The following is a 26,443-nucleotide window of genomic DNA, read 5'->3' on the forward strand; positions in this document are numbered from 1 at the left end:
TCACAATCTAAGAATAAAGGTGAAGGTGTTCAGTACTGAGATGAGGAGAGAGTTGTGAACTTGCAGAACTCCATGCCACGGAAATTGTTGAGGCTGGTTCATTAGATAAATTCAAAACGGAGTTGAATGTGAACCTCATGGATAAAGGGTTTTCATGGATAAAGGATTTTCATCGATAAAGCAGGAATAGATGAGTGTGATCTTGTCTAATGGGTTAGGGTTCATGTGATATGGTGGTGCAGGCTTGAAGGGTAAAATGCCATCATCCTGCACCTATTTTCTATGATTATATGAACATCGTATTGTTCTTTTATTTATCTGTAATGGAATATATATTTGGGAGATAATTGGTAAAATTAGAGTAGGTTACATACATACACACATTTTAAAGCAGATCTTATTTGAAATATTGAAGAATTCATATTCAGTAACATTACAGAAACTAAGGAGAATGCTATGCACATTTCACAAGCAGCTGCTAATTGAAATTATGTCATCAAATGAATCGACTCAAGGCAGGCCATCTGTGTTCAACATTTTTATAAGACTTCTGACCTTTCTGCACTGAAAGGCCACTCCTGAGACATTGCAGAAATCAATTTCTTTCCACTCCCCCTTCAAATCATGGTCTCTATGGCACTACACCAAGGGAGGGCCAAACTTGGACCCAATACATCCCGTAAAAAAGATTATATTTGCAAATAGCTGTGGAATGTCTGATTTGACAAGTCATATTTGTTTTTGAGTTGCTCAAATGACATTAATTGACCTGCTTGTAACAGTCCTTTATGCACCTGATGCCATTGCAGCGCCAGGTGTCTAGGATCTTGTTACCTACCGTTAATGGTATTAATTTATTAGGAGTTGGGGCATTTTTGGGGACAGTCCCACTTTGATGTTCAGATATTGGTTAATTTTGTTCCAGATATTAATCATGTTTTAATATGGGGCTGCCCTTCTTTCCTGACTTGTTTCCCTGCAATGGCAGGAACGACTTATGAGGAAAGATTGCGCAAATTGGGATTGTACTCGCTGGAGTTTAGAAGATTGAGAGGGGATCTCATAGAGACCTATAAAATTCTGGCAGGACTGGACAGAATGGATGCAGATGGGATGTTTCCAATGATGGGAAAATCCGGAACCCGGGGCCATGGTTTGAGGATAATAGGCAAACCATTTAGGACCGAGATGAGGAGGAATTTCTTTACCCAGAGGGTGGTGAATCTGTGGAATTCATTGCCACAGAGGGCAGTAGAGGCGGGTTCATTAAATATATTTAAGAGGGAATTAGATCTATTTCTTCAGTATAAGGGTATTAAAGGTTACAGAGAGAAGGCGGGGACGGGGTACTGAACTTTAAGATCAGCCATGATCTCGTTGAATGGCGGAGCAGGGTTGAATGACCTACTCCTGCTCCTATGTTTCTATGTTTCTGACACCAATTTAGCCTCCCATTTATAAATAAAGTTCTCTGCTGTCCTCTCGCCCACCCAGGTGCGGATCAATTTGTGCCTAGGATGGTACACCTCCTCCCTGGAAGAAAGGCGATATATCTTGACTGAGCTGCCCAACAGTATTTTTTAAAAAGTCTGTTGGCTATAATTCCCCTCGGTGAGTGGCATCACCTCACTTTTTTCCCAAATGATCTTATAGCCAGAGTTTCGCATAGTCCTCAAGTACCACATGCAGTCAAGTCGTAGGATCCGTCAGATTTATCAGTACATCAACAGCAAATAAGTTGATTTTGTGCTCCTCCTGGCCCATTCTATAACCTTTAATGTCTGGGTCCTGGCGAATGGTCTCAGTCAATGGTTCCATTGATAGCATAAAGAGAACCGGTGATAGTGGACACCTGCATCGACTAGATCTGGAAAGTGGGAAAGCTGAAGGGATTTGTCCATTGGTCGCAACCTTTGCCTTGGGCACGTGGTATAGCGCACTTATCCAATTTTGAAAAGTTGGCCCTAGCCCCATCTTCTCCAGCACTTTAAATAAAATTTCCCACTCCAGTCTGTTAAAAGCCTTCTCTGCATCCAAGGAGACAGCCAATTCCCTCTCATTTCTAGTTTGTGCCAAATGCATTACACTCAACAGTTTGCCAATGTTGTCTACTGCTCGTTTGTCCTGCACAAAGCCTGCCTGGTCCTTGTTTATTTATTTCAGCAGATGCAATACCAATCTGTTTGCCAGGGCCTTGGCAAGGATCTTGTAATCAGTATTCAGCAGAGAAATTGGTCTGTAAGAGGAGGGCAAAAGTGGATCTTTATCCTTCTTTTAGATCGTTGTAACAATCGCTTGTTGTGAAAGATTCCGGGTGAGTCCGTGTTTCCCTTGCCAGGTCTATCACTTCCTAATACAGAGGCATTAGTAAATCTTTAAGTTCTCAATAAAACTTGGGTGGGAATGACCTCCCCCGAAGGTTGCAATACTTTTACCTTGACCTTGTAAGGGGGCCCTCCCCATACCATACGTCTGAAGAGTATTATATTCCAATTTCTTGTTTGTAAGAGCTATGTTATGGTCCTCTAAGCCTGATTCCTGAAAATCCTTCTCTAATTGGTAATGTCCTTTTCCAAATCCTCCACCTCCCTCATATAATTTTTCTTGACCATCTTTGTGCACCCAATTATCTGGCCCCTTAAGTATTCCTTGGGGGGGGTCACACAGAAGGAATTTATCTGGAGACGAGGGGCAGTTGCTTTCACAGAACAGGGCTCTTTCAGTTCTTAAGAAACTACAAAACTCCGTTTTTTTTCAACAACAGTGTTAAGACGCCACTTGTATGCTGTATATGGCATTTCTATGGTCAGAACCGGGGCGGGGGGGGTGGGGGGGATTGTTTGAGAGAAGCCTTGCCCTGTACTCAGTTTCCATGATCCTACCCAGGGACAGTGTTGGATGAAGAGGCAGACACATGAAGGAGAAGAGAATTAAGTGATGCTAATCAAGAGCAGAGTTTTAGTTTTGGCACAGAAACGGGGTCTGAAAAGCCTGCTGCTGTCCTGTACTATTACCGTGTTCTCTCTTGCTTGGCTAAATTCACTCCTGCTGCATCAATTGTTTCTTTCACAAAAGAAATTGTGCAGCAAAGTTCAGCCTCTGGTAGGTTGCATGGTATGCATTTCCAAATTCACAGCTGTTATTAATCGGACTCCACTCTCCTATCTTTTTTTCCCCCATGCCATATAATTTGATGATGAGACCATTTCTTTATTTTGGCAAAGAGCACATCTTTTCCTGTGGTGTGATGTATCTGTCGTGTGGTGTGGGCTTGACAGTATTAGAACTGCAGTTTGACACTTAAAGCTCTGTTTTGGTTTTCTGGACCTTTTCTGAATATCCTATTAACTAATCCATCTGATTTTGGGTTGGTCATGTCTTTCTGCTTTTGGTTATTTTGCTGATGTTTTTCATTGCTTCCAGATGCACTATTTTATTTTATTCTAACACAAAGGTAAATATAATGTAAGACTGTTCCCCTCCCTCTCTATTAAATTCTCTTGCTGTCTGAATAGGATAATCTTTCTTGCCACAGTGAATTTGTCCATTTCTTTGTATTGCATACATTCATATAAGCACTAATCTGAGCCATTGACTCATGTAGTTTAGTTTTCACACAGATACCTACTCTTCCTTCACTTTTTCAAAGCTACAGTCCATCTTTGTAGTTCTTTCATTTCCATGGAGCTATCTGCCCTTGCGATAATTTATTTTCGACGGGATCATATTTACTTTTGCACTCAATTATTTCTATGATAATTTTTTCTATTTGTGCTTCAGTTTTTATTTTTCTATCCAGCCCAGACTTCATTTCTTTTAGTTTATTTTACATAAATCTGATTTTGTGGAGTCATAACATGGAAGAGCTTATTGGTGCTGCCATGATATTAACTTGGAATGATGTCCACGTTATCCACTTTGCTGCCAACTTTCACCCTGATCTCATATTCACTTGGTCCATCTCTGGCAGCTCTCTCCCTATTCAACATCCCTGAGGAAGGGCTCAGGCCTGAAACTTCGACTGCCTTTTGCTTCCTATAGATACTAGATGTACTTCTGATTTTCTCTAGTACCTTTATGTACTACACTTGTACACTCCCCAGGACAACTTCTGCCTAGGTTTAACCTGCTAAACCTTGCCAACGTTAGATTCCATCTGCCATTTCTTGGCTCATTTTCCCAGTTAATCTTGATCCTGTTGTAATCTTAGATACCATCTTTACTGTCTACAAAGCCAGCAAATTTTGTGTTGTCTGAAAACTTACTAACCATACTCACATTATTGTCATCCAGATTGTTAATATACATCAGAAAGAACAGAGGACCTGGCACCATCCCTACAGCACACCAGTAGGCACAGGCCCTGAATGAGAGTAATAACGCTTCACTACTGCCTGCTGCCTCCTACCATCAAGCCCATTCTGTACCCCGTTGGCCAACTCACCTTGGATCCCATGCATCTTGACCTTCTGGAGCAGTGTATCATACAGAATCTTGATCAATGATCTTGCTAAACTCCATATAGGCAATTTCTACCTCCCTGCCCTCATCAATCTTCTTGGTCACCTCTTCAAAAAAACTCAATCAAATTTATAACACATGATTCACCAAGCATAAAGCTATTTTGTCTATCCCTCATAAGGTTTTTTTTGAAAAATTTTATTTATCACTTGAATCAATAAAGAATAATTCAATAATACAGTAATTATTGTAAGTCATACAAGAAATTTAATTTTTCTCCCCAACCCCCCCTCCCAAAAGATAGAAGAAAAGAACACTTTCTTCTACATATATAATAATTGATTATTTTTACAGTTTCAAATTGAGAGGGGTTGGTAAGATGGAGAAGGTGGATGGAATTTTATTCATAAAATCCATGTATGGTTTCCAAATTTTACAAAGATTTTCAATTCGATTTCTTAAGTGATATGTAATTTTTTCTAAAGGTATACAATTTGGCATTTCAATATGCCATCTGCATAATAATACCCTCATCATTTCTTGTCTTATTAAAATGCAGAATTCCCACAAATAAATCCCTCCACTGGGGTAAAGCTTTCTGTCTCTTTATTCCCTTGCTCGTCCTTGCAAACATTTTAAAATGATGACCCAATAGAGGAAATCCATGCGGTCAAAGGAAGACTGTACAAATTCCTTAGAGACAGTCCTAGATTCGAACCTGAGTGGCTGTCACCATAATAGTGTTAAGCTAACTGTGAAACAAAAAGTGAGCCACCCGGCAGTCTTCCAGCACTTCACCCGTGCGGAATTATGATGCAACTGTCTTTGCCAGAGCACCTGCATTTTCTTCGCCATCATGTCTTGTGATATACTTGATCAGGCTCCAGAGATTGATCTTTATTTATATGTTTTAAGATGTCAGCACCATCTGCAATGTGGACTCTCTTCTGGGCATTGCTATTTATTTCTCTGAGTTTGCCAGCCTTCATTTTTCCAATGTGAATACAGTTGAGAAATACTTGATCCCCACCACCTGTAACTTCACCTTGTTAATTATTAGAGGCCCTATTTTTTTCTATTTTAAGCAAATAATAGGTATAAAAAACAGAATTAAGATTGCAAGTGGAAGTACTGAGGAGTTATTTAAAAAAAAAGTATTTAAAGATGTACAAAATTAAGCAAATTCTTTGGGCCATAGGGAGGATGGAAGAACTCAGCGGGTTGAAGCATCAGTGGGAGAAAGACAATGGTTGACATTTTGAGCCAAAATTCTTCATCGGGAGAGAGGAAAGCTCTTGTTTCACTCCTCTCACCTTGTCCTCTTTTTGCTGGTTTCTGTACTAAGATTCCTTAGTCTTGATGAAGAGTTTCAGCTTTTTCTCCCACTGGTGTTGCTTGACCAACTGAGTTCCTCCTGTACCCTCTCTACTGCCTAATGGATTTGCTTAATATTTTACTTCTTTCCCCATTTAATTCCTTTTTTAAAAAAAAAACTCCTGAATACCGTTATCTCTAGCTGTAATTTTAATTCTGTTTCTACAATTACCGTCAGCCTAGCGGCTAGTGCAACACTGTTACAGAACCAGTGATCAGGACCGACCGGGCTTTGACCCCTATGCTGTCTGTAAGGAGTTTGTACATTCTCCTCGTGTCTGCGTGGGTTTTCCCTGCTTCTTCCCACCGTCCAAAACACACCAGGGGTTGTAGGTTAATTGGATGGCACGGGCAGTGGGTTGAAATGGCTTGTTACCGTACTGTATGTTAATTAAAAAGATGTTGCCTGACCAAAGTGTTTATGGAATTTTCTTTTGTTTGCTGCCCATATTTAGTTTGATTCTGCCTCTTCACTTTCACAACTATAATGCGTGGCTTTGTTATTTTCACACTTTGATTCTGATATGTGCAGACATAGTTCTAGAGAAAAGTCCCAATCCATTCAAATCTTCAAGCAATTCCAGTATATTTTCCAACAACTCATTTGCTTGTTATAAAACAGTATTTTCCCTCCTGCCTCACTTAGCCACAGAACAAGGATGAGGAAAACGGCAACTGAGAGGTTACACTTTGCTCATTCGTCTTCCAAAAGACTAAACAATTCTATTGTATTTGGTCTTAATTCTTTCTTGATCCATAGTTCCATTTGATTTGTGTTAATAGCTTATCCCTGGAGCTGCATTGTAATTGGTAAATAAATTCAACACCATGGAAAGATCTAGTAGGTTTCAACTTGTATGCAAATAAATGTCTAAGATCTGTTACATCAGCAAAAATTATCTAATAAAAAAAGAACCATGGAGATTCTGAATTTGAAACTCAAGGTGTTGTGTAAAAGATTGGAACTTTTTAATTTTATACTAAACATGTCAGAATCAGAATTTATTGTCACAAACATGTCACAAAATTTGCTGTTTTGCAGCAGCGTCACAGGGAAAACTAAATCACCTAATAAAGTTCTGGTAAATAAAAATAGTGCAATCTGATGGCAGAAGGGAAGAAGCTGTCCTCGTGTCCCTGACTGCTTGTCTTCAGGCTCCTGTACCTCTTTCCCCGAAGGTAGCAGATATCGCAGGGTCTTAAGCCTCTGGAGGGATTCTTGTGGGGAATGTTGAGTTCTTCTTCTCAAAACAGTACAATGATGCCGGAAGATTATAACAGATCAGTGCTTAATGTCCTAAACCTTTGCAGAAAGCTTCATCCTTTCTGTTGCTGAAAGGAATCGCAGTCATACAGGTGGAAACAAAACAATTCGACTCACTCTGTCAGCCAACAAGCTGCTGCCCCATCCTCTAGAAGGCTTCAGTTCTGAGTCATGGTGCTTTAAGTGCTCATTCAAATAATTGTGGCAGCATCTCAACCATTTTTCCAGATTGCAATATTTCTTCAAATTCCCTCTGATTCTTGTAATTTGCACTTATGCTCTGTAGATCAGTGGTTCTCAACTTTTTTCCACTTACATAACCACTTTTAAGTATTCCCTATGCCATAGGTGCTCTGTGATTAGAAAGGGATTGCTTAAGGTAGTGTGTGGGTGGAAAGAAAAAGTTTGAAAACCACTGTTTTAATTGTCCCTAATTGACTCATCATGTGCATAGTTTCATAACTCCAAAGGAAATGGGCCAATGACAATTTTTCTCAAGTAAAATATTTTCAGTAACCATTGTGTCTAGAGCATTGATTCTCAACCTTCCCTTCTCACTCACATACCACCTTAAGCAATCCCTTACTAATCACAGAGCACTGGTGGCATAGGGATTACTTTAAAGTGGTATGTGAGTGGAAAGAAAGAGGTTGAGAACCACTGCTCTAGATAAAGACACTTCTACCAAGGAGAAATGTTTGCGGGTGACCTATCCTGGACCCACAACACCACCATTAGTCAGCAAGGTGCAGCAGAGCCTGCACTTCCTAAGGATGATGCCAGCCCTCATCTTGACAACATGTTACAGAGCAGAATTGAAAGTGACATGACTGGTTGCATTATTGTGTGGTATGATAGCTATAGAGCATCGGACTGGACATCATTACAAAGGATCCTCAAAACATCCGAGAAGATAACTATGTTCTCCCTACATTCACCAGGAGCATTGCTTAACAGGTCTCAAAAAAATGATTGAGGATCCTTTCCATCCAGCACACAGGATCTTTAACCTACTACCATCAAGGAGGAGGTACCGGAGCATCAAAATCAGGACTGCTTGGCTGGCATCATCCAAGATGTCCTCTTTAAATTCAGACAATACAAATTTAGACATACAGCAGGGTGACAGGCCACACAATTTACATCTAATTAACTTGCTCCCCTAGTATGTTTCAAATGGTGGCAGGAAACTGGAGCCCCAGGGTAAACCCTTTCAGACACAGGGAGAATATATAAACTCCTTACAGATAGCGTGGGATTTGAACACCGATCCCAATTGCTGCAGCCCTTCTTCAATAAACATGGCTTCCTCTCTACTACCATCAACTTAGTCCTTATCCGCAAATCCTCCATTGCCCCCATATCTGCCCAGACCTTCTCCACCTTCAAGCACAATGAGGACAGGATTCCCCTTGTCCTTGCCTACCAATCCACTAACCTACGGATCCAACATACTATTCTCTGCCAATCTCACTATGCACTAGGTGATCTCACCACCAGACACATCTACCCTGCTCCTTCCCTATCTGTTCTACAGGGACCGCTTCCTCTCTGACTCCCTTGTCTACTCCCCTTTCTCACCAATCTCTTCCTTGGCACCTATCCTGGTGTTGTAAGAAATGCTACATTTGCACCCACACCTTCTCCCTCACCACCATTTGGGGCCCCAAACAGTCCTTTCAAGTGAAGCAACATTTCACTTGTGAATCTGCAGGGCTCATCCACGGCATCCAGTACTCCTGTTGTGACCTCCTTACATCTGATAGACTGGGAGCAGTCTGGAAGATCACTTCACTGAGCATCTTCGCTATGTCTGTTGTAACAACAGGGATCTCCCAGTGGCCACCCATTTCAATTTCCATTCCCATTCCCACATGTCTGTCCATGGTCCCATGCACTACCAGACTGAGATCACCCACAAATTGGATGTACAGCACCTCATCTTCCATATGGGCACCTTCCAACCAGATAGCATTAACATAAACTTTTCTGGTTTTCATTTGTTCCTTCGTTTCTCCCATTCTCCTTTCCTCTCTCTCTCTCTCTTTCGCTCTCTCTCCCTCCCGCTGCCTTCTTTTCTCCAGCTTTGCATTTACAGAGCCACCCCCTCCCCTGGTCAATTCTCACCTTTCCTCTCCTGTCCTCCTATCCATGTTGGCCTGTGCTCCTTCTTCCCTTATTCAAGTGCCTTCTTGCTCATAACTTGAAGAAGGCCTCAGTCCTGAAACATTAATTATATATCTTTACCTCCTCTGGATGCTGCAAGACCTTCTGAGTTCCTCCAGCAATTTTATGTTTTTACTGTCAGGCTGGGAGATAGCTTCATCCTGCAGACTGTGAGGTCATGGACAGTATCCTGTAACCAAGTAAATCATCTCAGGATATTGATACATATTTATTTAAAATGATTTTTTATGTATATATGTGATTACTATGTGCTGTGTATTTTGTGTGTGGATGTGCACATACACACCGTGGTTTGGAGAAATGCTGTTTTGTTTGTATATGTGAAGTCAGATGATAATAAACTTGAACATGAAGGGTTTTCACTTTCGACTCTATCTATGCTCCTCATATTTTGTAAACTTCAATCAGGTTAACCCTCAGTTTATTACACTTTTAAACCTTATCCCAATCTATGTAGTTTCTCCTCATAACTGAAATGTTCCAATCCAGAAATATCTTTGTTGTGGCATGGAGACCAGAACTATATAGAGTACTCCTGCATCATTATTTCCCATATTTCATGTTCCCAGTTCATTTTCATTTGAGTGGGACTGTCACTTTAAGAGAACAAATCAAGCTGCAAATCCTGAAAGCTTTGGAGATTGACTGTGGGTTGACAGGCAGGGGTAAGTGTGTACTCAATTTTCTCCTTCTGAAGAGAGAGGGAGTGCTTGGAACATAGGTGCAGAGACCATGTGACCAGCATATTAAAACGTTTGATCAGGGGCCATTTTTAAGGAAGCAGCACTTGGAGAAGCATCTCTTTGAAGGGATACTGTGCTGAAGTGGCCTTGTGTAGTAATACACATTTTGTCTGATTTCTCTCTGTAAGGAAAATGAGTATGATCACTTTTGAAGGTGGATTAGTATGCCACACCATGACGAAAAGGGAAGGTCATTATATTGGCTGACCCACGAAAGGGTTCTGGAAGCTTTGTCAAAGCCATTCGCTTTGTGTCCCCTACGAAAAGGAAAAGGGAGTTTTGACTACTAATCGTCTGAAAGTACATTTCTCAGGAAGCAACTCAACAAGGATTTTGTGAGTTTACAACAGTCTGTCACTCTGGCCTCTCCCACCATCTTCGTGATCACTTATTTGGATCAATTTAAGAGTCTTCGTATCAAAACTGTCATTAAGTATAGTTGCACATTGTTGGGGGATGTTTAGATAAGTTAGATCAGGTGTTATATTAGTAATTAATAATAAAAATATTATTTTAAATATAACACTGTCTTGGTGAAATTTTGTTTTGCTGCTCTCTGAGTATGTTGCATCCATGTCCTGGCTAATTAAGACAACTGAATTATCTACATGTTGTGGCTTTCAGGGAATCTTAGACATTTATGCCAGAGTACCCATATTTCTCAGTGCTCTAAAAGTGCCTGCCATTATTGCCTGTAATCCAAAATGTTACATCTTATACCTTTCAGGATTAAATTCCATCTGCTTTTGCTCTGCCCATTTTCGTAACTAATTAACGTGACATTTGGTCAAATGAGATGCTGAGTGGATGCCTTCGGACATAAAGGAGAGAACTTTCAAGGGAAGCCATCTGTCGCGTTGTCAACTTTTGTACCTTTTGGTTGAAGATGATATTTATGAAAGATGCCATTTGGGTGAATTGATTGCAGTTGGTGCTTAGCCCGGATAGAATAGAAGAAATGGGAGAAAATGGATCACTGTTATTTTAAAAAAGAAAGTTGATCATTGAGTTGCACATAATAGTTTCACCAGTAGAACTGGTGGGATTCCATTTTACCCTCCAGGAAGAGCATTTTGACAGCCTGCTGCATAAGGAAGGCGTTTGAAATGGCAGCAAAGTTATTTGTGCAAGCAATATTAATAATAATTAATTATAGTCTTATACAATAGGAATTGAAATTCTTACTTTCATAAATTCTAACAGATACCTAGAAATAAAACTACAAAAGTATACATTAAATTACATTAAAAAGTGATAGTCACACTTACCAGAGGGCAAGAAAAAAGTGGCATTATAGTAATGCAGATAGTCTTTTTTGTGGAGTTGGAGCAGTCGATGATTCGTGTAATAAGAACTTTCTTATCATTTAGTTCCAGTGTAAGTGAATAAATGTCACTAACCAATGCTATTTGAAGCTGCAGATTTTTTTTATCACAAAGAATCATTCATTGCGATTGATAGTTTTTAAGACAAACATTTTCTGAGTTTAACTCTGACTGTAGTTGTAGAACTGTCCTGCGGACATTTCTCATTGGTGCTGTGTGAAGAAGACTAACAAAGCTCACAGTGAAGTGAAAACGTGACAGACATGTTATTGTTATTCATCTAAAGGTACTAGATTCCACAGATGCAAATCTTATTGGAAAGTGGATATCTTAATTCCTTCAATATTAAGTTTATTATATGCACCAACCTGCATCTTTAATATCCTGACAGTAAATGGCTTGCAGTAGAACAGAGAAAAAGGGGAGAAACAACAGATATTGATGCATTGTCAAACCATGCAAAGGAGACTGCATAAGATGAAACTCAAGTTCCCAGTGTTTGAAAGGGATGCACTTTAAACTGTTTCCTGTGAGGATAATGAATTAACATGCTTATTAATTGGTGGCTAAAAGAATGAACATGATTCAATTATTAAACATTATTTAAGAATTTATGCAAAACATATGCTTATTATTTGTTTCCTGTTTTGGCATAAGATTAATGGGTGTATTTAAATGTTCACATATTGCATTTGTTTTCCTTAATTAAAGTTTTATCTTAAACCACTGACATCTCTTGATTAGCCAGCGTTTGATTTGCCAGCTTACAGGTTAACCATATGAAGTTTATAAGCATCTATTAGTTTTAAAAAGCTTTGATTTTACATTGAAAAATCTGCTCTTTAAATATCTATAACAAATTTACAATGCAAACAAAATTGGTCTTCATTGAAAATTCTTACGACAAAGTCCTTGGGATTCAAGTCCAAATTATAGATTCCAGGCTGCAATTGTATTAAGGAAACACCAGAATTCGTGCTTTGCAAATGCAACTGACTTGCATAAATTCATACTTTGTGAAGTAAAAAATGCCTGCAGATTTCTTAAGGAATATTAAAACCACGAATATTATTTCAAATGAACATAATCATGGATGGAGGGCATTTTTCTTATGGATTTTTGACCGATGATCTGTTCCCTACATTATGTGCAAGTTGAAGAGCTTGCCAAAAATGAGCTTTCCTGCAGATGTAGCATGTTCTTTCTTGTGCCCATGACTCATTTTTACATCAGAAGATGGTAACTTTTTAATTAAACCTTTGAAACCAAATGTCATTCTGTAACCCATACTTTGGACTATGGAGTGGTGACATGCATTTAAAGCAATTATCCATTTAGACTGTTGCAGGTATATAATGAAGAATGTGATTTGACAACTTTCTGCAATGAGCTCACTGTTCTGGATGTGATCTACTGAGCGGCCAAAGTATAGAGAGCAGTGAAACCAAACATTCACTAGATCATGGAGAAAAGTATTTTCATAGGTAATGACTTGGCAACGCCTTTACAGTGCCAGCGTTTGGGGCCAGGGTTCAAATCCCACGCTGTCTGTAGGGAGTTTATACATTCTCCTCATATCTGCATGGGATTTCCCTGGGAGCTCTGGTTTCTTCCCACACTTCAAAACATACCGGGATGTAGGTTAATTGGGTGTAAATTGGGCGGCATGGACCCGTGGGCCAAAATGACCTGTTACCGTGCTGTATGTATGTCTAAATTTGAATGAAAGAAACATTTTAGCAGTTGTCCAAGCAGAAGTTGTGTGGCAAATAAATGAAGGTAAAACTATTGCAGTGTGGCTGATCTTTGATTACCATGAGGTTTGATAAGAGCTTTACAACAGTGACACCGTACACTCTGACCAGACAGAGAGCATATTTAGAAAAAGTGAAGGAAAAGTAGAAGATTCAATTTTACATCACTGCATTTATCCCAGTGCAGGTCTCAGCTGCATTGTGGATTGCTTGGTTTTATAGGGAAGCACGATGCTGTATCCTTGAATAATAAAATATTTCAACATTTGCAAGTGTTAGAGGTCATGGAATGAACAAATGCGGCAACTATTTTCATAAAAACAGGGCTAAGTATTGTGAACCTTTGATGCATTTTATTGTGCTTTACATCATCCATATCCACACACATGTATGTCTTCTCCTCCATTACTCTGGATAACTGAAAATCATCTGTTCAATTTAAAGATATGTTCATTGCCAAAGGAAGAAGTTTCAAGAAATGAAGTTCCTCCATTACTGTTTCACCTGTGCAAGAAAGCCTACTGGGTCTTTAAAAAGAATCTGATGGTTGTCATTGTTTAAACTTCAGCTGCCAACATGGCTATTTGAATTAAGACTATCATTGCTGAGAGCTGGTAAAGATGAAATAGGTGACCTCCAGCAGCTTATTGTGTGAGAACCAATCAATTACTTTTCTTTTTGTAATTATATGAGCTAATGCCTTCCTCCATTCTCCATTTGTGGTTTTCAGTTTGAAAGGTTTTCTGAGGCTTCTGGCAATCCTATTTTGTAAACGACTATTGTATTGTACTGTGGAGATCAAATCATTTACTACTTGTTTTTATTTATGCTTTTAGAAACTTAGCATGTAAAGGAAAGGTCACTGAAAATGAGCTTTGTATTCCTTAAAGCATTGCATGAACATAAAAGTTTTTAAAAAATGATCAAAAACCTTTCTAATCTTTTCTGTCGTGTTCTAGTGCCCGAATGTTGGAAAAAACGAGACGGCAGCTTCAAGATGAAGTTTTGAACGTGCGTACCCAGCTTTTGTCTGAACAGAAGAAGCGGGAGCAACATGAGGCCAATGCTCGACGTATGGAAAAACGCAATATCCTACTGATCAAGGTATGGGTGTTGCTGATTGTATGCCTGAGGGATCTTTTGTCTTAAACAAGGCATTATGTTATATTCTTTGCAAACATTCAGCTTTCAGTTTACCCCATTTGTGTTGTCTTTCAGTTTACCCCATTTGTGTTGTCTTTCAGTTTACCCCATTTGTGTTGGCCACTATCTTGTAATGAAGTGCGTGGTTCCATACCAAGTGTTCCCTTTCCCACTCCAATTAAAACATTACAATTTCCCTCATATTTTTCTACTTCGAATGGCTGCTGCCATATATTGCCGAGTGCATCTAGGTTCTCTTGTCGTTTTCACAGAACTAGATAAAGTAGTTCGTTTTGAAGACCAACTAATATTAATATGGTTCAGTCATTTAAGAAGGTGGTTTTGAAGGGATGAGCAGAAAAAGAGCTGTAAAGTGGGTGAGGCAACTCTCTCTCTTCCTAATCTCTGATACTGTGAACTCATACCCTTTTCTTTTGCTTTCTGCACCTTGCCCAGGTCTTCATCTCTTCTACCATTCCATGCTCTAGTTTTCAAAAGCCTTCAATATTGTAATTTATCAAATACCACTTCAGAAATCTGTATAAAGTATCTAAATTGTACTTGTTTGATCTTCCATTACTTCCATGTTGACCAAAAAAAGATCCGGCTTTTGTAGATCTGTGCCAGCAAAGTTAAATTACTCTTATTTTTTCATGGTCAGCAATTTAATTCCATGTTATAGACAAGTAATTTATCTAGAATCTAAAATGATAATACAGGTTTTAGCTGTCTTGACCATTGAATATAATTAAAGCAAAAAAAAAAACCAAGGATTCTGGTTTGCGAGATAAAAGTTATAGGAAACCGAATAGAGGCCCTCTTTTCTGGAAGGGGTTATAGGACAAACACCCAATGGTACAAAAACAGCTTCTTCCCCTTCGCCATCAGATTTCTGAATGGACAATGAATTACAGACACTCAGGGCCAGTATTACCACTAGGCGGCCGCCTAGGGCGCAGACCTCAGAGGGGGGCAGTCAGGATGGCCAGACCCCTGGTGTGTAGGGGCCAAATGTGCAAAAGTGTACTTACTTTATCAGTTACCATTCCGGGATCCGTTGTCTGGCTGCGGCCATCTTTATTCTTGGGCGCATGCGCGAGTGCCGGCTGATGCGTGTGCTATGGATTTGAATAACTCTGGAGCCACAGAATCCCAGAGCAAGGCAGGATAGGAAAGCAAAGAGGCAACTATTCAGCTAGGAGTCAAACAAATCCAGTGCAAAAAAAGATGCTGGACTGGAAGTGCAGGGCGTCACAATATATCCCGCAACATTAGGCGTGCAAAATATACATCGTTTGTTGGAAGCGTCTCTTGATTTTTCTTAACCACGTGATTGGGGAGGGGATGAGAGTGAATTAAATCTAATTTCAAAAGAAACTTAGGTCTATTAATATTAATAATGACACATTCACTTGAACTGCAGTTTTCTATTGGTGAGTTGGATGTTTTGTTTGATAATATGTGGGTGAATTTATTCTGCACCATAATTGTAGCAAATTGATATCAAAAATAATCTGACAATTGTTTAAGTAACCAGTTTCTGGTACTGTATTGTATTGAATCATTTTTTTTAAAACTTTATTTATTCGTTCAAAAAGCAAATAACATATGACATATACAGCAATTAAACATGAACATTTTTTATAAATATAAAAAAAAAGAAGAAAGAGAGAAAAAAAAACAAATTCCCCCCCCCCTTCAGCCAACTCTCCTAAGGAGAGCCATAAAAAAAGAAAAAAAAAGGATATTTAAAAAAAAGTTAAATATACATATTAAAATCGAATCAATATAACAGCCACTTATTAATTTAAAAATTATAATTATCATGCAAAACATACATAATTTTTTCCATTATTAAACGATATTTGTGGGATTAAATAAATTTCAGCTTGCTTTTGTATATTTAGCTTTATCCGTAGCGAAAAAAATGTATTGCTAGTACATGGAAAGATACAAATATGATTGATATTAATAGATGGCATAATGAGATCAAGTATTGAATCGTTTAAACCCAAATCTAAACCATCAGTTTCACATCTGACTTTATATCCATGTGTCTATCTTTAAACCTGACTTTCTAGTAGATTCATGGGATGTGTAATATAGTGGAAATTCTATGCTCAAATTTAAACTTTTGCAAATATTGGTTAAAGAGAAACTGCATCATTCCAGGGCAAAATGGAATGGTATCATTGGTATCTGCAACAGTCATCATAAAAATAAAATCAGTCAATTTCACAAGAAGGAAGTATCGCTGCTCAAACTAAAATTTCTTTTGACGATTGCTTGAATGTTTCTGAAAAAGGACTTCACTTTGGACAAAGTAGATGGAATATAAGGTGAGGTTTTCCCACATGCAGGCAAACCTTGTATATGCATCATAACCAAAGAGTGATTGGACACATTCAGTGTTGTTATTCCCCACCCATTTCCCTTGAACAAACATTAAAGCTAAGTCAAATGGTAATTGATGAGTGGTTAAAGTAGCGACAATGCCAGGCCAGCATTTTATAGCCAGTATAAAAAATGTTGGAGTCCCTGTTGGAAAGCAGAAATGGCTTCATGTCATTTACTTGGAGAATTAAAAGAAACAAAAAAAATCCTCTGTTATTCAAAAGGTTTCACTTCAAAGCATAATTTTCAGGTACTGCAGAGATCCTTCCATGGCTTCCAATAAAAGACAAACTCCTACTGTTTCAACTCTGAACCAAAACATCTTTTTGAATGCAAGGTCTGACTCAGGTAAAGTAGGAGCCTTTCAGCACCTGAACGCCACAGAGGATGGAATGTAACAAATCTTACTGACATGAAAATACACGGGCATTTTCTCATTACATTTATACAAATGAAAATTTCAAAGTGGTGTAACAACTGTGGGTTTCAACACCTTCTTGTGCTCTAGATGTACTGCTGTGACTTTAGAGGGAAATAGCAGTTTGAAGGAAAAGTCATGTCATATGAAACTTTTACATCAGTGTTGGAAATTTGGATAATCTATTCAGAATAAAAACGTAAATTACCTTAATTTAGAAAGGTAATGCTAAAGATCTGTGTTGCAAACTTATAGCAAAAGCTCGAAAAATTCCAATGTCCATGCCACAAGAAGTACTTTGTTACATACCACAACAACAATTCCTGGGTAATGTGCCCAATGTTTCTATGGATCCTTCTCAGTAATGTGCCCAGTATCAGTGGCAAGTGGTGAACCTAGTTTCTCAAAGCTCAAACTTATAAAAACTCACATAGGCTCAACAATGTTGCAACAGAGTCTAGTTGGTTTGGCATCTATATCAATTGAACATGCCCAGGCATCAGCACTTGATCTGACTGAATTGGTGACAAAATCAGGTGAGATCTTGATGTGCCTGCAATTGAACTTCTATGAGATTTAAATTTTAACCACACACTTCACAAGATTATTACCTCTGACCAGGAGGTTACATTTATAACCCTATTTATCTGTTTTTTGTTTGTTTCTCTGACTGACTGTTAGCACAATATTGTCCTAAAGTGACAGGTTGGTTACACCAAGTAACCTTAAAAGGTTCTTAGATGTGAAGTAAAAGGTTTTAAATGTTGTGATGCCCTTGGCGGACATCTGCATTCTACCGAGTGCCCAAAAGTTCAAAATGGTTTGTGTGCCAAAATGTTTTCTTTTGCATTTGAGAAATATAATCAAAGATTGATGTATTATATATTCTTGCAATTAAAAATAAATTTAGCAGTTTAAAGTTTTGTCCTTTCATTTTTTTTCTACAAAACATCGGTTTTTGAAAATCGAAGATGGCAATTTTCTTTTGGGAGAGGGGGTGCAAGTAATCGGCCTTTCCTAGGACGCAAAGTAGTCTGGCACCAGCCCTGCAGGCACTATCTCACTTTGTCTCTTATTTTGCAGTAATTTATTTATATTTAAAAAAAATAATTTATGGCAATTCTGTACCTATATAACGCTGCTGCAAAACGACAAATTTTGTGACACATGTTCACGACAATAGATTCTGATTCTGATCAGTGATGAACAATTCTCAAATATGCTTTTCCCCCTCTGCATGTCTTTCATAAAATGCCAGGTTGTTTTTTTTTGCAAATTGATTGTCTATTTGCAAGTTGTGCAACAGAGTTATTAATAGACAATTCAAAATTTTATTTCCAATTAGCAAATGACTGATGCGGTAGAAGATTCTGTTTGACTCACAGGAGACTGCAGATGCTGGGATCCAAAACTAAAGATAATCTGCTGGAGGAACTCAGGAGGCCAAGCAGCGTTAATCTGCAGTTGAAGATAATCTGCTGGAGGGACTCAGGAGGCCAAGCAGCGTTAATCTGCAGTTGAAGATAATCTGCTGGAGGAACAGCAGGCTAAGCAACGTTAATCTCAGTTCAAGATAATCTGCTGGAGGGACTCAGCAGGCCAAGCAGCGTTAATCTGCAGTTGAAGATAATCAGCTGGAGGGACTCAGGAGGCCAAGCAGCGTTAATCTGCAGTTGAAGATAATCTGCTGGAGGAACAGCAGGCCAAGCAACGTTAATCTCAGTTCAAGATAATCTGCTGGAGGGACTCAGCAGGCCAAGCAGCGTTAATCTGCAGTTGAAGATAATCTGCTGGAGGAACAGCAGGCCAAGCAACGTTAATCTCAGTTCAAGATAATCTGCTGGAGGGACTCAGGAGGCCAAGCAGCGTTAATCTGCAGTTCAAGATAATCTGCTGGAGGAACAGCAGGCCAAGCAACGTTAATCTCAGTTCAAGATAATCTGCTGGAGGGACTCAGCAGGCCAAGCAGCGTTAATCTGCAGTTCAAAATAATCTGCTGGAGGAACAGCAGGCCAAGCAGCGTTAATCTGCAGTTCAAAATAATCTGCTGGAGGAACAGCAGGCCAAGCAGCGTTAATCTGCAGTTCAAAATAATCTGCTGGAGGAACAGCAGGCCAAGCAGCGTTTATCTGCAGTTCAAGATAATCTGCTGGAGGAACAGCAGGCCAAGCAGCGTTAATCTGCAGTTCAAGATAATCTTCTGGAGGAACAGCAGGCCAAGCAGCGTTAATCTGCAGTTCAAGATTATCTGCTGGAGGGACTCAGCAGGCCAAGCAGCGTTAATCTGCAGTTCAAGATAATCTGCTGGAGGAACAGCAGGCCAAGCAGCGTTAATATGCAGTTCAAGATAATCTGCTGGAGGAACAGCAGGCCAAGCAGCGTTAATCTGCAGTTCAAAATAATCTGCTGGAGGAACAGCAGGCCAAGCAGCGTTAATATGCAGTTCAAGATAATCTGCTGGAGGAACAGCAGGCCAAGCAGCGTTAATATGCAGTTCAAAATAATCTGCTGGAGGGACTCAGCAGGCCAAGCAGCGTTAATCTGCAGTTCAAGATAATCTGCTGGAGGAACAGCAGGCCAAGCAGCGTTAATCTGCAGTTCAAGATAATCTGCTGGAGGAACTCAGCAGGCCAAGCAGCGTTAATCTGCAGTTCAAGATAATCTGTTGGAGGGACAGCAGGCCAAGCAGCGTTAATCTGCAGTTCAAGATAATCTGCTGGAGGAACAGCAGGCCAAGCAGCGTTAATCTGCAGTTCAAGATAATCTGCTGGAGGAACTCAGCAGGCCAAGCAGCGTTAATCTGCAGTTCAAAATAATCTGCTGGAGGGACAGCAGGCCAAGCAGCGTTAATATGCAGTTCAAGATAATCTGCTGGAGGAACAGCAGGCCAAGCAGCGTTAATCTGCAGTTCAAAATAATCTGCTGGAGGGACTCAGCAGGCCAAGCAGCGTTAATCTGCAGTTCAAAATAATCTGCTGGAGGAACAGCAGGCCAAGCAGCGTTAATCTGCAGTTCAAAATAATCTGCTGGAGGAACAGCAGGCCAAGCAGCGTTTATCTGCAGTTCAAGATAATCTGCTGGAGGAACAGCAGGCCAAGCAGCGTTAATCTGCAGTTCAAAGTAATCTGCTGGAGGAACAGCAGGCCAAGCAGCGTTAATCTGCAGTTCAAGATAATCTTCTGGAGGAACAGCAGGCCAAGCAGCGTTAATCTGCAGTTCAAGATTATCTGCTGGAGGAACTCAGCAGGCCAAGCAGCGTTAATCTGCAGTTCAAGATAATCTGTTGGAGGGACAGCAGGCCAAGCAGCATTATTTTTCTCCCGCTGATGCTGCTCCTTCAGTAGGTTTGTTATTTTTCAGTTCATTGAAATCCACAAGCTGACTTGTAGATTTCATCTTCATCTCCTTTTCCTGTTGATAAATAATAAATAAAGGAATGTTAATAAATAAAACAATATTTCTTGATTCTGTTTTCAATGTAGCTACTTGTGCTTTTGTGAAAGTATCTAACTGTTTATGCTCCCCTTCCTGTTATTTATGGATAGTGATTTGAGATGTCACCACAATGTCAGAAATATTCTGGCATTGTGTGTCTTATTCATTTCAGGTGACTTATCTTTGCCATTTAGTTATTTTTAAAATATTTTTATTGAGTCTAACATATAAATCCTACAGACGAAGTTCTCTAAAGAAAATCAGTAGCAGGTCATGTCATACACATTACCATATCATTCTAAGTACTTCTGGACTTGTCAGGAATTCGCATCACTTGTACTGGCTCATGCAGTGTATTTTTTAAATCAGTTTCACCTTTCTCTTGGTGTCCAAATGAAACAAAGAGCCTTAAAGAGAGCGTACAGTCCAGGTAAATATCCTAATGCATTCATATAATGATGTATATAATGAAGATGTGGTTCATGTGATTTTTTTTTCCCCTTGAAGGAGGTCCATTGCAGCAAATAAAAAAAAACTTTGGTTCGGTTGCCCTAGAACACACATGTCAAACTCTGGCCCGCGGGCCAAATTTGGCTCGCGATATAATTATATTTGGCCCGCAAGATCATTTCAAAAATGTATTAGAGGTGGCCCGCCCTGCAGCGAGAGCCGATGCTGTTTTTTGGTAATGTCACCCCCACCATCCTCCCCCTTCATTGCACATCCTTCCCCATTGTAACACGAGAAATTGTAACACGAGAAGTCTGTCGATGTCATCAGCCGGCAAGTCAGTTGGAAGGCTCCCCGCACAACCAGTCACTTTTCCCACCTGTCGAGCGGTGCGGCGGATGGGTGAGCGCCTGTGATTTCCTGTCGGCGCGACGGACATGGCAGGCTGCGCACGGCCCCCGGGCAGCGCGAGCCCCGCGCGACTGGCTCCGGACGGCCCTTCCACAGTGCGAGCGCACTTCTCCCGGTCGCCACGGCCTTCAGCGCTTGCACCCGCGTGGACCCCAGGGACGGCTGGTTCAGTCCTGCACGTGAAGACAGAGATGGTGGCTGTCCGCAAAGGCTGATCGGCAGCGCGCTGGGCCTGAGTGGGTGGGTAAGCAGGGGTGGGCAGAGGGTGTAGGTGAGGAGTAATGGGCAGGGGAAGTTATGGTGGTGCGAGGGGCAGTTAGAGGGAGGGATGAGTAGAAGGAGGGGTGGATAGGGAAGAGGTAAAAGGGGAGGGGCAGGGTGAGTAGGGGAGGGGTGATTAGAGGGTGAGAGACGGGTAGAGGGAGGAACAGGTTGAGGGGAGAGGCAGTAGAGGGGCGTGTATAGGATGGGGTGGGTAGAGGAAGAGCGAGTGGAGTGAGGGGTGAGTAGAGGTTGGGTAAAGGACTGGTCAGGTAGAGGGATGGTGGGTCGAGGGTGAATAGAGGCCTAGAGCCTGAGGAGTGAGAAGGAAATGCTGAGTCCTGATGCAGGCCAAAATGGACACAGCTTGTGAATGCTGACTACATCTCCACAGGGACCAAATATGTTTCCCTCAGGTCAAGCAAAGGGTGAACTTGAGCTACCTACTCCTGACTTGTAACATTATCCTCCTAAAGCAGGGGTGTCAAACTCAAATTCACGGAGGGCCAAAATTAAAAACTTGGACTAAGTCGAGGGCCGAACTAAATATTTATTGAAAATTTTCAACAACATCTGCATGTTTTCTCTTCTTTCAACATATGTAATGTTAAACTTTCAATAAATATTTAGTTCAGCCCTCGACTTAGTCCAAGTTTTTAATTTTGGCCCTCCGTGAATTTGAGTTTGACATCCCTGCCCTAGAATAATGTAATTGTGATCACTCCTTCATAGGAGACTTTGGAAAAGATAGAGAAGAGATTTACCAGGATGTTGCCTGATTTAGAGGGGATGTGTTATGGGGAGAGACTGGATAAACTTAGATTGTTTACTCTGGAGGGTAGGAGGCTGAGGGGTGACCTGATAGAGATGAATAAAATCATGAGAGGTATTGATGTGGTGGACAGTCAGAATCATTTCCTCAGGGCAAAAGCATTGCACTCCAGAGGATATGTGGTTTAAGTGAGGGAGAGGAAATTGAAAGGAAATATGTGGGGCAAATATTTTGCACAGAGAGTGAAGGTGCCTGGAATGGGCTGCCAGGGGTCGTGGTGGATGCAGGTACAATAGTAGTATTTAAGAGTTTAAAGATAGACACATGGATATAAAATACATTTTTAAATCAATTTGTCCTTTCCCTCTCAATGAAATAAGGTGTATATATGGACGAAATAAAAATCTGAGTGCATTGGCATAATGACGGAAATTACGAAGATTATGAAGGTTATAGCCCTTTTAAGGAGGTCCTTAGCAATGATATAAAACTGGTTAAGCTGCACTGGAATAAAATAATTGGAATCTCCCTTCAAAGGAGGTTTGGGAAAGGGGACAGAAGTGGTTTACCAGGATTTCATATTTTTTTAAATATTCCTTTGAAATACTTGGTATCACCCTGACCTACTTGTTAAAAGATCACAACTCAAATGTTGATTGATTGACCAATTCTGTTGAGGGATGCTACCTGACCTGCTGAGTCCCTCTAGTTCAGGGATCTGCTACCTTCAGCATTACAAGAGCCATTTGGGCCTGTTTCCCACCAAATAAAATCCATCTGGAGCCGCAAAACCAGTTTGATCCCTAAAATGAAGAAAACACCGCAGATATAGTTTCATTACACTTATGCATATAAAGATTATAATTTGTTACATTTATGAAATAAAGGAACTACAAACAGAAAATGACTGACATTTTACTTCTGTTTGTAACAAAGCAAAACAACAAATTCTTTTGAACTCTTTAAAAAAAAGACACCGGCATGTATAAGTTTTAAATAAAATACACAATGCGGGCCTGTTTGAGACAACCCTTATTTGTGGATTTAAAAAAAAATATTCACTTTAATTTAAAAGAGCAAACAAAAAAATCCCAGTTTGTATTTTATTCTGAAGGTTGCCGTCATATTTTGATTTCCTCAGTCGCATATCTATAGCAGTCAACCGCCAACCTAAATATAAAACACAACTACATCAGTTCAGGGTCCAATATAAAAATATATATTTGCAAAATAATAACTCATTATATGATTTCTTTCACCTGGTTAATGTGACTTCTGCTCCTGAACCTCGCTGCACAGCTGATCAATATCAGGGCTGGAAGACGTCACCTTGATCTTCACATAGGATTACATGCTGTCATCCGTGAGGCATGAGCGATGTTTGCTTTGTATGTTTTTCATGCTGGAGAAAACCTGCTCGCATAAGTATGTGGATCCAATGATCGACAGGACTCCGAATGCATATTTTTTCATGTTCATATAAGGGTCGGGAATTGATTTCCATGATTTGAACACGATTGTCCAGTTTGGGGAGGTTTTCATTTTCACTCCATTTGTGCTTCTGAGCAATAATGGCCTTCTGACGAGCAACATCTTCAAGATCAGCTGTCAAGCTTCAGAACTTAAACACCCATAAGTCTTTGTCAGCTATATCAGCCAGTTTGATCTCAAGATCGGGTTGACTTACATCTGTAAATTCAGTCATATTCAACAGGGATAAATCGATGTTTACGGGAGTGACAGGGAAGGAAAAAATGTTTTTTTCATCTCTGAACTCTCAGAATCTTTCCCTAAATGCAGTTTGCATTGCAATGATTGCACACTGTAAATGCTCGAAATTGATCTGATTGTGTGCTTCTTTGAACTCTCTCAAAGAGGGGAAGTGAGACAGCGTACCTCTCTGTCTCTTCTCTTTCTCTTTGGCTTGGCTTCGCGGACGAAGATTTACGGAGGGGTATGTCCACGTCTGCTGCAGGCTCGTTGGTGACTGACAAGTCCGATGCGGGACAGGCAGGCACGGTTGCAGCGGTTGCAAGGGAAAATTGGTTGGTTGGGGTTGGGTGTTGGGTTTTTCCTCCTTTGTCTTTTGTCAGTGAGGTGGGCTCTGCGGTCTTCTTCAAAGGAGGTTGCTGCCCGCCGAACTGTGAGGCGCCAAGATGCACGGTTGGAGGTGAGATCAGCCCACTGGCGGTGGTCAATGTGGTAGGCACCAAGAGATTTCTTTTTTTTTAAAATTTTTTTATTTTTCACACCATAAACCACATTGACCATGATACATACATTTTCCTTTTCAAATATATACAGTGTCATTTTCTCCCCCCCCCCCCCATGCACCAAGAGATTTCTTTAAGCAATCCTTGTACCTCTTCTTTGGTGCACCTCTGTCTTGGTGGCCAGTGGAGAGCTCGCCATAGAACACGATCTTGGGAAGGCGATGGTCCTCCATTCTGGAGATGTGACCCACCCAGCGCAGTTGGGTCTTCAGCAGCATGGATTCGATGCTTGCGGACTCCGCCAGCTCGAGTACTTTGATGTTGGTGATGAAGTCATTCCAATGAATGTTGAGGATGGAGTGGAGACAGCGCGGATGGAAGCGTTCTAAGAGCCGTAGGTGATACCGGTAGAGGACCCCTGATTCGGAGCCGAACAGGAGCGTGGGTATGACAACGGCTCTGTACACACTGATCTTTGTGTGTTTCTTCAGGTGGTTGTTTTTCCAGACTCTTTTGTGTAGTCTTCCAAAGGTGCTATTTGCCTTGGCGAGTCTGTTTTCTATTTCTTTCATCAGATGAAATGGTGCAGCCGAGGTAGGTAAACTGGTTGACCGTTTTGAGTTCTGTGTGCCCGATGGAGATGTGGGGGGGGCTAGTGGTCATGGTGGGGAGCTGGCTGATGGAGGACCTCAGTTTTCTTCAGGCTGACTTCCAGGCCAAACATTTTGGTAGTTTCCGCAAAACAGGACGTCATGCGCTGGAGAGCTGGCTCTGAATGGGCAACTAAAGCGGCATCGTCTGCAAAGAGTAGTTCACGGACAAGTTGCTCTTGTGTCTTGGTGCGACCTTGCAGGCATCTCAGATTGAAGAGACTGCCATCCGTGCGGTACCGGATGTAAACAGCGTCTTCATTGTTGAGGTCTTTCATGGCGTGTTTCAGCATCATGCTGAAGAAGATAGTAAAGAGGGTTGGTGTGAGGACGCAGCCTTGCTTCACGCCGTTGTCAATGGAGAAGGGTTCAGAGAGCTCATTGCTGTATCTGACCCGACCTTGTTGGTTTTCGTGCAGTTGGATAACCATGTTGAGGTTATCCATGTTGGATAACCATGTTGAGGTGCCCATTAATTGTATAAGTTACGGTTATATTTGTCCAGATTAAATTCCATCTGCTAATTTATCTGTCCACATCTATTAATTTCCTGTTGTATTCTTTGCAAACTCTCGGCTTTCTCATCCAAATAATTTTGTATATCACAAACAATAGGGGTCCCAACACTGATCCCTGCTGAACACCACTGGTCAAAGGCCTTCACCCTGAATAACAGCCTTCCCTGACTATCCTTTGTCTTCTCTTGATCTGCTTATTTTGTACCCAGACTATCAACTCCTCATGGATCCCATGCATCTGCACCTCCTGAATCAGTCTACCATGAGGGATCTTGTCAAACGTCTTACTAAATTCCAAGTACACTGCCCTACCCTCAACAATAGTCTTTGTTACCTCCTTAAAACTACTCAAGCACATTAATTCATCATGGCCTGGCCCTCACAAAGCCACTTTGACTCAACCTAATCTGCCCTTGACTTTCCAGATGTGCTTAAATCTAATTTTTTTTCCAATAGTTTCTCCTCCACTCGCGTGAGGCTTTCTGGGCTATAATTTTCTGGATTATTCTGTTATCCTCTCCTGAGGATGCAAAAATATTTGTCGAGGCCCCAGCAATCTCTTCACATTCAATAACTGGGGATATCCCATCAAGTCCAGGGCACTTGTCTACCTTAAATGCTGCTAAAGAAATCCAACAGTATCCCTTTCTTTCATCTTAAAATGCCTTAA

The 26,443-nt window shown here is 40.6% G+C and overlaps 1 protein-coding gene across 10 annotated transcripts in view; it reads left to right on the forward strand.

Annotated features, from left to right (window-relative positions):
• The window catches only part of mad1l1 (mitotic arrest deficient 1 like 1), a 1,066,498-nt gene that overhangs the window by 209,401 nt on the left and 830,654 nt on the right, over positions 1 to 26,443 (forward strand). For all 10 annotated transcript variants that reach the window (XM_069928298.1, XM_069928297.1, XM_069928299.1 and 7 more), the window contains exon 12: positions 14,068 to 14,212. In XM_069928298.1, coding sequence (XP_069784399.1) covers positions 14,068 to 14,212 — 145 coding nt within the window. The remainder of the gene's footprint in view (positions 1 to 14,067; positions 14,213 to 26,443) is intronic.

Source organism: Narcine bancroftii, chromosome 3, assembly GCF_036971445.1.
Source record: "Narcine bancroftii isolate sNarBan1 chromosome 3, sNarBan1.hap1, whole genome shotgun sequence".
Taxonomy (NCBI): domain Eukaryota; kingdom Metazoa; phylum Chordata; class Chondrichthyes; order Torpediniformes; family Narcinidae; genus Narcine; species Narcine bancroftii.